Raw genomic sequence first — 17,096 nt, 5'->3', positions numbered from 1 at the left:
CACTCTAGTGAGTCCAGACCTATGCCATCCTCACCGAATGCCAGGACCAGGAACAACCTGCCTCATAACCAATCCAACCAATGGCGGACTGGACCCTGGGGCGCGGTGAGACATCCTACACACAGCATCATCACATTGTAGTGGTCAACAAACCATTTCTCTGTGCTTAATCTTATGTAGCCACACCTTCAGCTCAAACGTTATAAGTTTGGAGAAACCTTTTGTTAAATGTGGCCTTATACTGATTGAACCAGTTGTGAGGATTAAAGGAACAGCAAAAATTTGTCCTCATCATACCAAGTATTCTTCCTTCCTTGTGTTGTAGAATGTTCGGTTGGTTTAAGCATCAATGTAAATTACAAAGTCATGTTTTTTTCTGTTTGTGGACCAGTTATTTTCTACCTGGAATCACCCTGATGCAGATTTTAACATGAACTGAGACTCATAGGCCTTTTCCACCATAAGAATTTACTGATCCGGAACTGAACCTGTACCCTTTTGTCCTGGGTTCTGCTTTTGTTTCCATTGTCCTCCACTGCTTTGGAGATGAGTTTCAGGAGCTAAATTTCAGCTCCCCTCATGAGGCAGTACTAAATCAAGTTCCAGGTGCTGTACTCAAAAGGGGAAGGGGTTGTCGCGAGCAGGGTTATCGCCCATGACTGGTTAAACATAAGTGTCATTACATCTCAAATATTAGCATAACAAACACAGTGTGTAAACACACGGTGATACTGGTTTAGAGGTAAAACAGAGACTTCAGCAAGTTGACTGCAGGCAAAGCAGTGAAGATGTCACATTTTTGCAAGTATATTTGTTTTTGTCATGAGGTATATAACATTGCTGGCTTCAACAGTTAAAGTAATGGCTTTGTATCATTTAGACATACAGTATGTCACCTAATTAATTAATTAGTTAATGTTCCTTATGGCTTCATTCAGATATACAGTATCAATTACCATGATGGAGAGAGCCACAGTATGTGCCGGATATTTTCCATGTGTACAAGATTGGGCAGTATTTATTTCTTATATTATTGTTGTTTAGACCATTCTCTAAAAGAATCATGCTTTTTAGTGAGCAGAGAAACAAACCAAGATGCATGAGAGACACGCAGACTGTCATGATTGGTCTACCCACTATATGTAACAATGTCCTATGTCAGTATGTCATAATCTTGTGTATGCCTGCCCGTTAATAGGACTGCGTGCAGTTCAGACTTGTGCAGTGTGATACTGTACATTAATGTTACTAGGCCTAACCTGGTAAGATTGTCATCAAGACTTTTATAGAAAAGTGACCGGGATGCTGACAGATGCTGTTAATGGAAAGGAGCGCATTTCTAAAAGGAGGTCTCATGTAGTCTGCTGTTAAAACAGCTGTTTGATAAACTGCTCATGTAGTCTCCATTACTGGCTAATTTTGTTGCAGACATAATGGAGTATTGTCGTTGGTCTTTAGTTGGTCATATTGGTCGTTGACTCAGCATCTTCTTCTCAGCTGTGTGTTTGTGTGCACAGTCTCACCCTCATATAACCATATAACTCACCACATCAGCCATCAAGTTCCACTGGGCTAAGGGTATGGGAAGCTCCAGCTTATGATTCATTATAATCTCACAGTGGAAATCTGTTATCCGCTCTCCAGGACCTGCACCCTTTTAAAGGCAAGGCCTTAGCTATTGTGATGTATTATTGCAGGCCAGTGTGACCTGCAGCCAGAGGTTACCCTCCCATGCATTTTTTTTGTTTGTTTATTGTTCAGCCATTTTAGAAAACTGGGCTAGTGATAATCTCGGTCTAAATATAACTTTGACCTTTAAAGAATTCTGGGAGGTGATTAAAGCTATTTCTGGTGACTCTTCCTTCCTCTGTCCTGGGGATATCTATTTTAATATAGCAGCATATGTGGTCTCTCATTTGACGTGAGATGTCGCTTACTATTGTTCTCTGAATTTATACATGTGTTGTGTGCATAGTATATACTGTGTATTGCACATATTTTCTTCATAATGTGTACTGTGTGCATTTAACCGGTGTGTTTATATACCATCATGTCTAAATGAAATGTAAATAATATAGAGTATATCCCTACATACCCTGAACGTAATGAGTTTGTGGGAACCGTCTACTTGACAGTGTGCATTCTTTTGTCTCTGCAACGACAGTGCTCCAGTACATGTGCAGGCGGTTTCCAGCGACGTGTAGTAGTGTGCCAGGATGAGAATGGCTACCCTACCAACAGCTGTGAGGAACACAGTCGGCCCAGTGAGCAACAGTCCTGTGAGTCAGGGCCGTGTCCACAGTGGATCTATGGTAACTGGGGAGAGGTAAGATAGACAGCACTTTACTGCTGTTTACATTAGATTACATCTATAAACTATAAACTCATTTATAGTATAAACTATATACTATAAACTCACATGCTCCATGAAATATTTTTTGACAACCTTATCCCTCCATGTACATCTGTCAAACACAACCTCTCTCCCCCGCTGTGTTCAGTGCAACAAGCCCTGTGGAGGTGGGATAAAGACTAGGCTGGTGGTGTGTCAGCGTCCAAATGGCGAGCGTTTCAGTGATCTGAGCTGCGAGATCCATGACAAGCCACCAGATCGTGAGCAGTGCAATATTCAGCCGTGCCCCTCTAGCCCCCACTGGAGCACAGACCCATGGAGCTCGGTACGCTCATAAAAATACTCTATATCTTGTTTTTCAACCTCACATTATTCACATACCTGTAGTTTTACGCTTTCATAAACAGCCTTAAAGGGTAGGATAACTATGGTGCTTTTGCAATGGAGAAATTACGCTCCCAGTTTTCTACTTATAACCCCATCCACTTCCTGCTCCCTCCCTGGTGCCTGTGATTGGTTCTCTACTTTTAACCCCATCCACTTCCTGCTACCTCCCTGGTGCCTGTGATTGGTCAATATTTCCTCAACACAATCGGAAAGTAAATTTCTGTTGTCCTTAAATGGCAGTGATACACTCATTTTGCAGTATGCCATAAAATTACAGCACAAAATGCATCAGTGACAGCTGTGACCATAAGAACGTTTTGTTGGTCCTTGTTACCATAAGAATGTTGTTGTGCGTTATATTAGTATTCGAACATTTGAGGATCACAATCAAAGTTAGTTTTGTAAAATATTGTTTTTAAATATAATTTATTAAGACTTTTTTTATTCCTTTTTGTTTTGTATATAGCATTAACTTTAAAAACAGATTTATTTTGTCTTAGCTCTTTGTATTCGCACATTTAGCCAATCGTTCATATGCAAATACCGCTGAATGTTTTTGTATATCAGGTATCTACAGTACAATGCCTTGTTTTTTATTATCCAAAGAATGACCCATAATCTCCATATATATGGTTCTACACAATATAGTGTAGTGTTCTGTTATGAACATTAAAAGCATCTACTAAACATAGGACTGTATTTGGGCTGTGAACTATATACACATCTTTGTACTATATACAGCTTTGAAATGGCTATTGTATTAAGAATTCAGTTTGTCTCAAGGCACATAGAATTTAGTAATCTTACTTAGACACTTTATTTTACAGTTGACTTTGTTGTGAAACCAATTGTGGAGTTGCCCTAAAATGATACTAACAGTGAAGCATGATAACGTTGACCCAAAGTTCGTCAAATGTTCAGTATTAGTAGTACGCCAACAAACAGCAGTTGTATTAGCACTGTGAAATAAAGTGTCTCACAGAGCTTTATGGTAAGTAGAAGTAATAGCCTGCTCTGCTCCAGAGGTCCTATGAGTGTATTTGTATTAGTTAATGTTTGCTTTATTCAGTAAGTATTTGGAGTGGCTAAATATGCTATGCTCAACAATACCTCACTTGGAACAAAATACAGCTCAAGTAGCCATTAAACTATGATAGCCTACACTGCAGTGGTGCTTTGGTCAAACAAGGGAGATATGAAATATATATTTATGAAATATATTTTGATCAGTTAGGTGTATATTGTGGCACGTTGCTTTTTGAATGCTGCCTTTTCTGTACTTTTTATTTATTTCCATTAGTGGTTAGCATTAGTGGATTGATCAGATTGATCCGCTCAGTGCAAAGTGAAAGTGTATCACTGATTTGATGAGATAATGATGAATTGTCTTTCACTGTCCACCAACCAACTTGCTTAACCTTAAAGAAAATGGGCTGTTAAAATATTATGCGCACGCGACACCTGTGACCACAGGAGAAGTTAATAGTGCGTTGTATCCAGAGCTCTTACTCTGAGCCTATCTAATGTGTCTACCTCAGTCACTGTGATGATTGCACCCCTGCCACAGAGCTCTCTCCCTTGCACTGGAGGGATTTTGGCTGGCTAAGATTAAATATGAGTTATTGAGGCCATCCAGTGCAGCTGGTCACCCTAAACACAGATCCAAGGTATGTATTGTATCCCACCTTGCTGCTTACCATTCTTTTGAGGACAGTGAAAACTGATCCAGAATCTGTGGTTAGGGACAGCTTTTTGCCTGCAGCCCACCCAGTTGACTCCTCCTGGTCATAAACATCTGTACTGACATCACACCTTATTTTAAGGGCCTGTTAACACAATAGTGAGTGCATTTTTATCGCACATCATTTACTAATGATAACTATCATTTGTAATAACTCCCACATGTGTGATTGAAAGGCACTGCATAATCAGATCTAGGTCAAATCAGTGACCACAGTATGAATTATCCTACCGTTCCTGTTTAGCTTCATGTTTCTGTCTTAGCAGTTTGATCCTTGTGGTCAACCTCTTGTTGCAAATAGCAGTACAGCGCAAAAACTATATCAACAGGCTCTTGAAATAAGTACATTGTATGTCTCTTATTCACAAATGGCAGTATTAGTCTGTTTCAATAAGATTTCTGTATATTTATGTAATTACTTGTATTTATTGTTACTTCATTTTAATGATATGTCAGTATTTAATTTTTTATGGATTTGCTGGATTTCTGTTCATTTCCAGAAAAGGCTACGATTAAAGTGAAGTAGAGGTACTATGAAAGGCTTTTTTCATCTTTGTTTGAACAAACATTTATGCCACATGGACAGTCCCTGCAAAAACTAAGAAAAAAGAACAAAAATTAAACTTACAATGTGCTGACAACTGGCTCTCCAAAAAAGTTAGAAACAGCGAGAACTGATGGAATTATCAAAGTCAAAAAAAATCCATTACACTTTTTGCAACATTGTAATCCTGCTGCTCAGCCCTGTATTGAAACATTTAAGTCAAGATTACAAACTCCAGTACTGTGGTAATTACAGTGTGTTTGTGGAGGAGGAAGTGTTCTATATTATTTAGCGTTTTTCCTTTGACTTTGACTAAAAGGTTTAAAAAGAAAAGCCTGGCAAATACCTTATACAGCATTCCTCCTCACCAGTTTATTCAACGTGGTGTGTTTCCTGAGCAGTATCCTTGTAATTTTATGTGGCTAGGGCCTCTGTTGACCTCTTTGAGAGACCCTGCTTTTAGTGTCTTTAACAGGAGTTTATAGTCTTCTCCATCAAGGTAAATCTGGGTGATAATGCGTCACTATATATCTCAACTTATTTACTTTGTTTATACACTCTTAATGCCTTCCCTGACTTTTTCTGGGACACCTGGTGACATGTTCAACTATTATACTTACCCTCTACTGTGGTCTAATGTGGTTTAATGACAGTGTGCCGAGTGCAGGGGACGGTGACAATGGCTCAAATAAAGGGGGTCAACAGGAAGACAAAGCGATGGCATATTGGTGGGTCAAGGGTCACATTTCATCTGGGATGGGGCCCCTACCCTGGTCTTTCCATCAATGCAGACAGATATCTGGGAAATCGCTTGTGATCCAGGGATTTAAAAAACACCAAAAGGTAGAGTTTAACGGGATTTCCAAACTGCACATTTCAAGGTGGTGTGTTTGGGGGTGGGAGTTTATTTCACACAGTCAGCAAAGTGCTGCCTCACCGGATTTTGTAAGTAAAGTCATATTTGAAGAATTGCAGTTAAAGGTCAGTTCAAATGGATCAGATTATTTTTATATAAATAAAATTATGTTTACTTTTCATTGTAATTAAGGTACATTAACACAGATTTTATTTGATAAATCAAGTGAAAACAGGTCAGGGTGTGGTGTCCCATGACACTCTGCTACCTATAGCACTAGCGTCTCTACCCTGTGTTGTCAAAATAAGGTCCATAAATTAGCCCTTCCTGCCACCTATCAAAGATTTTAATGGTTTTTGAACAGTAAGTAGACGTTTGACACAATTGACCACAGAGGATCTCTTGGCAGTCTAAAAACGTCTAAAAACAGTGGCCACCAGACTGAAGAGGTTGTGTTCTTTTAGACAGAGAGAGTGGGACAAAGAGCAGAAAAAAAAAACAAAAGTCAGTTTTGGCTTTTGAGATGGAGAATGTTGAAAGCAGCCAAATGACAAATTTAATTCAGATGTACTGTTCTTCCTTCTGGTGTTAGTATCTAAAGCTAATGTGTTTATTTTTATTTATTTGTTTTTTGGTAACATTCACAACCTAGTAAGGCTGCAGTTTAACTTTGGTTTTTTAATTAATATGATAAACATTTGGGGAGTAATTCAAGCTTTGTGTAACTTTAATACTTTGTGTGGCATTAGCAGTGACCAGTGTGTTCTACTGTATTGCCAAATTTACTCCTTAGTCAGCTCACACTAACTTCAGACCTGGGGCTGCATTTTTAGCGTATTTATTGCAGGTGTTTGCACAATCAGCAATGTCTGTGCAGTATTTGAGCACTGCTCTGGATAACTGTAGATCCCCAGAGAACCTAAAGTTAATGAACCCTGCATGGTGGGGCGGCTTCATGTACTGAGAAAATACATGGCATTTCATTCTGGTCCATTTGTGCTGATTCTCAAGGTCTTCTGAGGGCATTTTATTGTGGTGCATTGGCAGAAAAGTCCTAGTACAAGCATATGTCAAATTTTGAGGAATTGCCTGACAGTTGAACTGAACAAAAGTCTGGAAGACTGCCTTAGACTGTCAATGATTTGCATCATTGGGCTGAAGTCAAATTCTGATAATACTTGGCACTAAAGTTTATGCTGCTGCTGCATCTTTACTGAGATGCCCAGTTTCATCTGTAATGACCCAATTATTCTGCACAGTTTATCTAAAACAAATGTATTGAGGCATGTTGTGTTCATGCTAGGCAAACATTAAAAAATACCATCTCTGGTGTCAGTAATATGTTAGTCAGTAATATTTGACATTTTCACGTTAGGAGACCTGTAAGTGACTTAAACTACTGGACCAACCATGAAGTCATCTGCTCATACAGTAGGTGCTACAATTCATGAGTGCTATCCCAGTTTTCAATGACAAAAACACACAAGCAACACAGAATTTGTATTTAAATTTAATCACAATATCTGCACAAGAATGGTACAGTGCTGATATGGTTAATTTTCTTTATGGCAAAAATAAAGCTGAGTCATCATTTAGTTTTAATTGATTGAATAAATAAACAACATATACAGACATTCACCGGCAATAAGTAATTCCAATCAATCTAGTGTATTTCAAATCAAACGGGATGTGAAGGGTGCCCACATTTAAAAGGGAGATAAGAATGAGCACTTCCTTTTCTGAGCCCTCCTCCTCTTCCTTGTCCCTGAATGAGGTGAGAAGTCACGGCATGGTCCTGGGCAGTACAGTCCTTTGCTGGTCAGGACAGCACCGCGTGCTGGGCCACTCACCCGTTCAACTCTGAGCCTGTCGATTCCCATCTGTTCTCACATGCAATGCCTGCTTTGATTATCCAAGCGTAGTTCAACCCTACTCGTTCCTGTAACACTGCAGTGTGTGTCTGCCGGTCATGTTGAGTTAGCCTTTCAGTAACTCAGTGCATCCGGAGGTGAAACAAACTGCTGCCGGGGTGATCGGGCATGCTTCTTTCATTGGACTAGCTACCCTCATGGAACTGCTTCTCATATCATGCCTTTTTCTTCTCCTTTTTGTTTGTTTGTTTTTGTTAATAAATGTCCCACAAAATGACTTAAAGCTTAATCTGAAAAAACTTTTTAAAATGATAGATGTTTCCACTTAGTGATAATTATAAAAAAAATTATAATTATTATTAAAAAATGATGTGCTTTAGGAATCCTAATCATACTGTTTAATCTGAATAATGCCAACCAAAAGAAAAAAGACCCACACACCTGAATTTAATTTGTTTGGTGTGTGTACTTCTTAACAGTTACAGCCATAACACAAAACATACCTTTTGATTTTCTATTTAACTCCTTCCTTCCTTCTTGCAGTGCTCAGCCTCCTGCGGAAGAGGGTTCAAGTCCCGTAAGGTGAGCTGTGTGACTGGGTCAGGCCGCCCTGTCCCAGAAGAAAACTGCCAGCATCTGTCCCCCAGACCCAGCAAGCAAAAGCGCTGCCGAGGTGGACGATGCCCCAAGTGGAAGAGTGGCAGCTGGGGAGAGGTAGGACTCTCTGACCCTGCTATAAAACATTCCTCTAACACCCTTGTTCTCCTGCTGCCAGACATGTAGACTTTTATTTTCTCGTTCCACTTTAATGCTTACCAGCTTGCTAGCAATTGGCTGCAAATGCGTGAAAACATCTGTAGCTAAACCTGACTGTATTTATGCACCATGCCAGAGCACTAATTAAGGCAGGGTGCTTTTACATATCACATGGTGGTTTGCAGAGTTGCAGCAGAGACCTGCATGACAGCAAACAGAGGCAAGAGGTAGTGGAACAGTACAGCAAGGAAGGACAGTAGGACAGCAGGAGGGATGTTCACACCTCTTCTTTGATCTGGAGTCCACCCGGTGGAAGTCTTTCCCTCTCATCTCTATATTTTCTCTTCCACTGGCCCTACCTTTTCTTTCCTCTCTGCCCCTTTTATCCTCCCTCGCACTGTTGTTCTTTCTCTCTCTATCTTCTGCCTCCCCAATGGGAACCACATGTTGGCCTTTTCTTTGAATGTCCTACTAGAGAGGCAGTTTACTAACGTCATCATTCCAGACACACGTCACGTCATGCACCTGGGCCGCTAGTAAGCCTGCCTTCTTGTTGTTCCCCTATTTCTTTCCCTCCCTTTACTCTTTCTGCCTCTTCCTTCTCCTGTCCTATTTCTTTGAATTCACCCCACTGGCCAGGAGTATGAGCACAGAGACACATATGTGCTCAATACGTGTTTGTCTGCTCTAAACAGCTGTGAAGCAGGACACATGCCAAAAAATAAATAAGACTCCACACAGGACTCTTAGTCAGGTACAGCATGATTACAGGCTTCCTAGTGGTTCAACTGCTGAGATACCATGGTGGTTAATATACAGTAAAACATGTTGTGTCACACATTAATGGAAATGCTGTAAAGCCATATACCGTACATACATGCATAAATAAATGTGTATGAGCTCACCTTAGTTTGATCATCTGGATATATTTATCAGTTTCTTTAAGCTGAAGAAATAGGAGCAGTTTGATGGTGGTTTCTTTCTTGTGCACACACAAATATATACACAAAAAAGCATATCATTATCAGTCTGTCTTTCATAAATTTTTCAAAGAGTTCCACTTCATCACTATAAAACTATGTGTTAATTATGTAAGTATTATATAATCTACTGGCATTACATTAACATCAGTGCAGTGCATCAGTTTGAAAAGTGAAAAGACAAAAATTAGTTACTGTAAAATATGATCTCCAAAAGCATAAATAAAAGATTTGATGTTCTGCCTGTAGAAATTTGATTTAAACATTGCTGCTGTAGCTTAGACACATTTGGACAAAACCACCTACTTTCAAGGCTCCAACTTCATTCTTCTTTCTATAGATAATAATATAAGCATTTGATTTTAATATCAATCATATAAGTTATATAGACATTATTGAGGCCTAGTTGCAATTATTTTAAAACATTACATAAGTTCTTATTAATATCCTTTAATACACATCCTTGTAATTATTCATTTAAATGATCAAAAACAGATGTGAAAAGCCTGTGAAAGATGCCTGACACTATAACAAAACAAAGAGAAACATACTCTCCCAGTCAAAACACTGTATTCAATATTATATTTAGATAAACATATAGATGCCTAGATTTGCTGTTTATTAGTCAAAAGTAAAGGGACTCTAAAGCAATTTAAAAATAATTTCTAACAGAATAAATTATGTTGAATAGTATAAAATGTATTCTTCATGTCAAGTAATATTTCTCTAAAAACATGATATAGTGACTTTTCATACCACAATAAAATCCCACATATTGCTCACTAAGTAGAAATAAATATACAGAGACAGGGTGGGATTATAATAAATGCTGAACAATCCTTATTACTCCTAATAAGCTCTTACCCATCCCGCTTTCAGTGCTCAGCATCATGCGGTGACGGCGTCCAACAACGGAAGGTGTCTTGCCAGGTTGTAGATGGACTGAACCTGCTGGAGACCGACTGTTCCCAGGACTCCAAACCAGCAACCAGCCAGAGCTGCCGGGTTGCCGACTGTCCTTCCCGGTACCGGTGGAGAGAAGGAGACTGGCAGAAGGTAAGCTGAGGAAGGTCTGGATGCGTGTACATATAAACTTTGTGCGGAAACAAGTGGTTTTACTGCTCCGTCTCCCTGGGGCAAGGATGGATTTGCTCTGTCAAAGGTGGTGAAGTTTGGCTGCCTCTCAGGAGGCTGGGGGGCTGGTGCCAAATGAAAAGCTCACAAGCTTTGTAATTGTACTTAATGTGTGTTTTTATCATGTAAATTCATGCTCTTCTCATTGGTTTGAAGCGGGCAGGACTTTAGTCTTTTCTTCTTGATTATTGTTGAATAAAACACTGTATTACTAATGTTGTCTGATGTATAGTCTATATTATCTGCATGGATTCTGAAAGCAATGAAAGCCAGTGAGTCTTGGTGCTAAATATAAGGTTGCAGTCATACCTAGGCTATTGGTACCTCAATGCTTAGAAACATGAAGCAGTTGTCTGTAGACTACACAAATCCTTGTTGAGAGTTGGAATCAATAGAACAGGCAGCCACAGCAAGAGTTTCTTGTTCACTTTGTTCAAATGATGCTGAATGGGTCACTGAGCAGCATGAAATGTATTTTTTGAAACCAGAGTCTAATTAAGGTAGAAAAGTATTTGGAACTTCCTGGCTGGGTGTACAAATTAACAGCTGGAGGTAATTAGAGCACTCCATCTGGTAGGTGCCTTTGTGTTTTATGCACTTAAACTGAGCTCACATATCAGAAATAATGTCTTATATGAACATTATATTTCTTTGCAGCCTAGTTTGTTGCTGTAGGCCTAACTATGATACAGACAGGTGGCTAATTAAAGGAAAACCTGAATGAACAAGTGTTTTTCTCCAGGATGCCACAATCTGTAGGGCACAGGGGGTCACTGAATGGATAGATGAGCATGAAAATGATGTGACTCATGCTATGGTCTTCACAGTCACCACATTTCAACTCAGTGGAACTCTTATGGGAGATTTTGGACTGATGTGTTAGACGGTGTCTCCATCACCATCATCAAAACATCACATAAGGGATTATGTTTTGGAAGAGTGGCGTTCATCCACCAGTAGAGTTCAGAGATTTGTAGAGTCAGTGCCAAGACACACTGAAGCTGTTCTGGTGGTACATGGTGGCCCAACACCATACTGTGATACTTTGTTTTTCCTTTAATTTATCAACTGTGTTCTTTTGCTTATGGGTTTCTCTACAGTCAGTACTACTGAACCATGGGTATCTATCATGTAAGTTGGTTTATTCGTCCATAGTTCTGCAGTATAGCCTAACATGCCAGCACCCAAGTATAAATACTCAAAAGGCTCTGCGTAGATTTAATGCAGAACCATAAATCATGTTTACCTTATAATAGCACTTCCAAATGTTTCAGTTGTTTGACAGCTTTCTGCTTATTAAGACTGATGAAGACCAGCTGGAACTGGCTGTAGTGGTAACAGTACAGAGTGTTTCTGATGCAAGTAGAAGCCTCACTTAGTGTAGCCCTTGACAGAATGTGGGCTTGGATGAGCACTTGAATTGTAACTCCTACAGACCCAAATGTCATAATAATTGAATTACCACATTAACCGATATGTAATAAGACAGTGCTACAGTAGATATATGGCTTTAAACTAGCAAGTAAACACTTTTCCAATAGACACCAATGTCTTCAACTCAACAACAGAGTGCTTTCATCCCAGCTTTTATTTTGACATCTTGCCTCCATAGCCCCATGTGGTGAAAATACTGCTTCATAAGGAAGTACTCAGTGTCACACTCATTATCATTATGTTAATAATTAATGTGCAGCTACAGATATACACACATAATTAGAACACAACTTTTTCATTACCATCTGTGTTGCTTCTGTAAAACAAATGTCACAATACCACTTATGCATGATTTGGCATTTTTGTAAAAAACAAAAAAAAACCCATTTATTTTCTTGTGTTCACTACAGTGCAGTAAGTCATGTGGATCAGGCCATCGACAAAGAACCTTGCAATGTGTGGACCGCAACCAGCAGGAAGTCCATGAAATGTACTGTGTGGATCAGATCAGACCTCCAGATATAGAGAGCTGCAACAACTATGCCTGTGAATTCATCTGGATCACAGGGGAATGGACTGAGGTGAGAGTCAAAGAAGCTGTGCGTCATCTGCCTGATCTTAATTTTAAGAAGCAATTTGCTTTGAAAAGACAGTATTTAACTTTTTTAAATCATTGTTGAATTCATTCATATTGAAATGACAGAAATGACCTGTTTTCTGTGAGGAACACTGTGGTTATTTCAAGATGGTGATTTATTCTCCTTTAGTGCTCAGCCAGCTGTGGCCAGGGCTACCGCCAGCGTCTGGTCTCCTGCAGCGAGGTGCATGTGGAGAATGACAACTATGAGTATGACCATCAGTCTTTGTCCAACTGCCCAGGGACCCCCCCTGAGAGCTACATGCCTTGTAATCTGGACCCATGCCCGCCACTGCAGGAATGGAGGGTTGGAATCTGGGGACCAGTGAGCGAGTCCATGTTTTAAAATGTTATCCAGTCATTTATTTTCATTTATTCAAGATGGGGCATATTTCCTAAAAACAAAACAAAACAAAAAAGAGGCTGTGTAAAAAAGATTTTTATAAAGATTTATCAGAGACTGATTGTAATATGTAATGTGCTCTCCAGCTGTGTGACTAGTTAGAATATTTAATTATTTTATAGTAAAATGATTAGTTTGTATCCAATGAGTAAATAATAACATTTATTTAAATGGCCACTTTGAAGAGGAAACCTGCTGACAGACTATTGTCCACGTTTTATTTTAACTGTCGTGGTTTGGTTCCTTCCCTTCAGTGTTCAGCAAGCTGTGGTGATGGAGTGATGGAGAGGACTGTGCAGTGTGTGTCAGCAGATGGCCAGGAAAGCAATAGGTGCTCTCTAGACACCATGCCAAAACCCACAAAGGTCTGCAAAAATCCAGGCTGTGAGTACCAGAGAAAACTGCTGCTCTTTAATAAAGATCAAGGCTATTAAGGTCACATACAGGCCAGTGCATCTCAAAATCCAATTTTAGATATGACTTGACTTGATCCAGTCATCTCTGAGATTTGACTGTAGGTGAAATATTTATGATCTGAGACAAATATCAAACATTTGCTGGCTAGTGTTTTTACCTGCCTAAGGTAGCGTGGGACATCAAAGCATGATAGGATTTTTATTTTCTTCAATTCGATGTATTGATTTGCACACTTGAATTAATTAAATTTGTGAATGCATGCTTGCACATGTGTGTGTGTATACAGCCTGAGCGCCTTGCTGTGATAAGTCTTTGCATAATCCACAGCTCTACTTATTTCTGCTTTTCTGTGTCTCCAAGGCAATTTGCCTTCCAGCTGTCAGGAAGTTCAGAGCATGGAGGGCGCACTCCCAGACAGTGAACACTTTCTCAGTATTCAAGGAAAAGCACTCAAGGTATGATTATGTGATCTTACTGCCTCAAATATGCTCAAAGCACATTCTATGGGGCCATAACAGGTTTTATTCATGAGGGGATAAGGTCAGTTAAAAAGCAGGTCTTCATGTCTTCTTTCTTGATGCTTCAAATGACTTAGACCCTGACAAAATGCTTTCCTGCAGTGTGTATGTGACAGTAAATACTTGCAATAAATGAATCTCTCCTAGGCTGTGTTGAGGCATTCTCTTTGCCCTGTGGTATGGAGGACAAGGTTCTAGCTAGAGGCATATTTTATACACCTTGTGCAGTACATTTCATAAAAAAACTGAGGAAATTTACTGTCTGCAAAATGGATCAGCCAGCTCAGGACATTTTTAGGGATTGTGCACTTTGTGTTTTGCCAGTTTCTGCACAGGTGGGTGGGTGGGGGGGGGCTTATAATTTTTATTGTAACATTCTGTTTATTTTCCTTGACTCTTCAATAGCATTTTTGGTCTTCCTTTCCTCTCTACTATTTCTATTTCTTTCTATTACCTCTATCTTTCACCCTTGATTGAACACTCCTCCTCCATCCTGCCCCCTTCCCGTCCTTCCGCTTATTCCTTCTCCATCTTTTTCTCTTCAGGTCTACTGTGCAGGATTGCAGACAGAAACTCCACAGGAATACATCACCTTGACGACGGGAGAAGGGGAGAATTTTTCAGAGATCTTTGGCTTCAGGTAAAACGGCTAACAGGATGACAATGAAATCAACCTATTCATCCACCCATCCATCCATTATCTACACCACTTATCCTGAATAGGGTTGCAGGGTGGCTGGAGCCAATCCCAGCTGACACTGGGCGAGAGGTGGGGTACACCCTGGACAGGTCACCAGTCTCTCACAGAGCTGACATGTAGACAAACAACCACACACACTCACAATCACTCCTAGGGGAAATTTAGAGTCACCAATCAACCTAAGCTGCATGTCTTTGGACTGTGGGAGGAAGCCAGAGTGCCTGGAGAGAACCCACACAGGCACAGGGAGAACATAAACTCCACACAGAAAGGTCCCGGGTCTGTCAACTCTGACCTAACACAGGAAAATTAAACCATGTCAGGTAACACACTGTGAATACATTACTGACTTATTTGTTACATAAGAAAGCACTCAGCTGACATCTGTGTCATCACTCTGCTCAAAACCACATCACTACAGGTGTCTGTCAGTGTTTCCTGTCCCAGAATTCCTTATCTGGTGATAAATGCCAACAGATGGCAGCTCATTTGTTATCATCATTAAGGAGGCTAACTTGGATTTGCAGGTGTTTACCTATAACAAAAGGCAAAAAGTCTCATATGAAATACCTGCAGTATCTAAAAACATAAAGAGAGGATGATTTCAGGATCCTTACAAAGCAAAAACAAGACAAAAAGCTTTGTCGCCTCTGTCATCACGGTCATTACAGAATGGTGGTGTTGCAAAGAGTCACATCCTTTCAATGAATTTCACACCAACTCTTAAAATCATGGCTTTTTCAACTGTTATAATCATTACCAACATCATCAACTAAACATTCAAGGACCACCCAGCTCATAGCAGCAGTTAGCACAGATTTTCCAGTATGATGGTACAAATTAGGTTTGATCTTACAGGCCATTGAAATGGTAGAATATGAGCTCACTGGCTATAATGATTTACATGCTGTACACTGACATATACTCAGAACATGCAGTTGTTTAGAATAAGTCCAGAATCTGCTCATCTTTGCATATGAACTGTTTTTCTTCCTACATTTCTCAATAGAACCATCACTACAGCTGTGAGCGTGTGTACATGTGTTCTCTATTGAGGTCATCGGAGTCACCCTTCCAGAGTTCTGTGTAGCCAGCGTCATTCAGAGAAACTATCAGCAGTGTAAACTTCACTTCCCCTTCAGATCAGATAACAGACCACTAGGCAGTAGAAAGCTTGAATGAACCAGCCAAGGCTGGTCAGGGATTTCAAAGAGAGAGCCTACATTGTAATTGTGGAGCTTTCAGAATCTTGTTTTCCTCTGTCTCTCCCTCTGCCCCAATCTGGACAGACTTTGTTGGCTCAGTAAACTTGTCTTCATTACAATGCATGTGTAGTGAGTTGGAAAGGAAGCAAGTATTTTGTAGTGCACAGAACACTGAGCCACTCGAAGCAAGTTGTGTTGTGGTGCTGTACAACAATGGTTAAGAGTAAATGATGGACATTATGAGAGAAAAACAAAATTAATTGAAGTGGAGAACAAAAGTAGCTTAATACATAATTGAAACAAAAAGTTGGATTTTAATCACAAACAAGGTACAACAGAGGGCATTTTTCTAACCGGTGGTCTGCAGCCATATCACCAGTTCTGTGAAGCTTACAGGGGTCACAGGGCTGCCGCTTAGAGGCAGACAACCACACACAGCCACACTCACTCCACCACACTCAACCTAAGCTGCATGTCCTGTGGGAGGAAGGCGGAGAGAAAACAATCTATTTCATCAAAAATCAAAAGGACTCATGACAGTGTTTTTTTTTTTCTTCCACTGACATGTATAGTAAAGTACCTTCTGTGTGTGTGTTTTGAAGGCTCAATGACCCCACCCAGTGTCCAGCCAACAGTTCCAGAAGAGAAGACTGTGACTGTCGGAGAGACTACGCTGCCGCTGGCATCACCACCTTCTCTAAAGTCCGCCTGGACATCAGCAAGATGACCATCATCAGTAAGCGAACCACACTCACGCTGACAGCAGATGACACACACAAACACACAGAGCAGTATCCTGTGCCACTGTTAACTCTACATTACTCTCAAATAGCAACTTCCTTTGCTATTTAATTATGTCTGTGCTCACAAGGTTTAATGGGCTCAAGATGTCTTCAGCACTTATTTAAGCAGCACACAATTACAAGGCTTGAGGGGAATAAATGAAACTGCTCCAAGTGGATGGAATTACACTGATATTGCTATTAAACTGACCCTAAAACATATGTTAGATTAAATAACACAAGGCATAGTCATTATGGAAAGTTGACACCAGACAAATGTGGAAGAATGGTTGTTACATAATACTTGATTAGTTTTTACTATATCCTGTTATTTAGCTACAGACTGGCAGTTTGCTTCCACCCGTGAAGGAAAGAGGG

The 17,096-nt window shown here is 40.0% G+C and overlaps 1 protein-coding gene across 1 annotated transcript in view; it reads left to right on the top strand.

Moving 5' to 3' along the window:
- Positions 1–17,095, top strand: part of adamts9 (ADAM metallopeptidase with thrombospondin type 1 motif, 9) — a gene marked incomplete at its 3' end in the record, with an annotated part of 42,024 nt that extends 24,929 nt beyond the window's left edge. The window contains exons 26-37 of the mRNA XM_020593257.1: positions 1–105; positions 2,165–2,326; positions 2,502–2,678; positions 8,296–8,466; positions 10,368–10,544; positions 12,467–12,637; positions 12,824–13,018; positions 13,351–13,480; positions 13,874–13,968; positions 14,577–14,671; positions 16,539–16,672; positions 17,055–17,095. The exon at positions 1–105 is cut by the window's left edge and continues 144 nt beyond it. Of these exons, the coding sequence (XP_020448913.1) occupies positions 1–105; positions 2,165–2,326; positions 2,502–2,678; positions 8,296–8,466; positions 10,368–10,544; positions 12,467–12,637; positions 12,824–13,018; positions 13,351–13,480; positions 13,874–13,968; positions 14,577–14,671; positions 16,539–16,672; positions 17,055–17,095 (1,653 nt within the window). The remainder of the gene's footprint in view (positions 106–2,164; positions 2,327–2,501; positions 2,679–8,295; positions 8,467–10,367; positions 10,545–12,466; positions 12,638–12,823; positions 13,019–13,350; positions 13,481–13,873; positions 13,969–14,576; positions 14,672–16,538; positions 16,673–17,054) is intronic.
- Between the last annotated feature and the right edge of the window lies 1 nt (position 17,096).

The sequence above is a fragment of the Monopterus albus genome, unplaced genomic scaffold, assembly GCF_001952655.1.
Source record: "Monopterus albus unplaced genomic scaffold, M_albus_1.0 scaffold18.1, whole genome shotgun sequence".
NCBI lineage: Eukaryota > Metazoa > Chordata > Actinopteri > Synbranchiformes > Synbranchidae > Monopterus > Monopterus albus.
The sequence above is the reverse complement of the archived record's forward strand: the minus strand, read 5'-3'. Positions and strand labels throughout refer to the sequence as shown.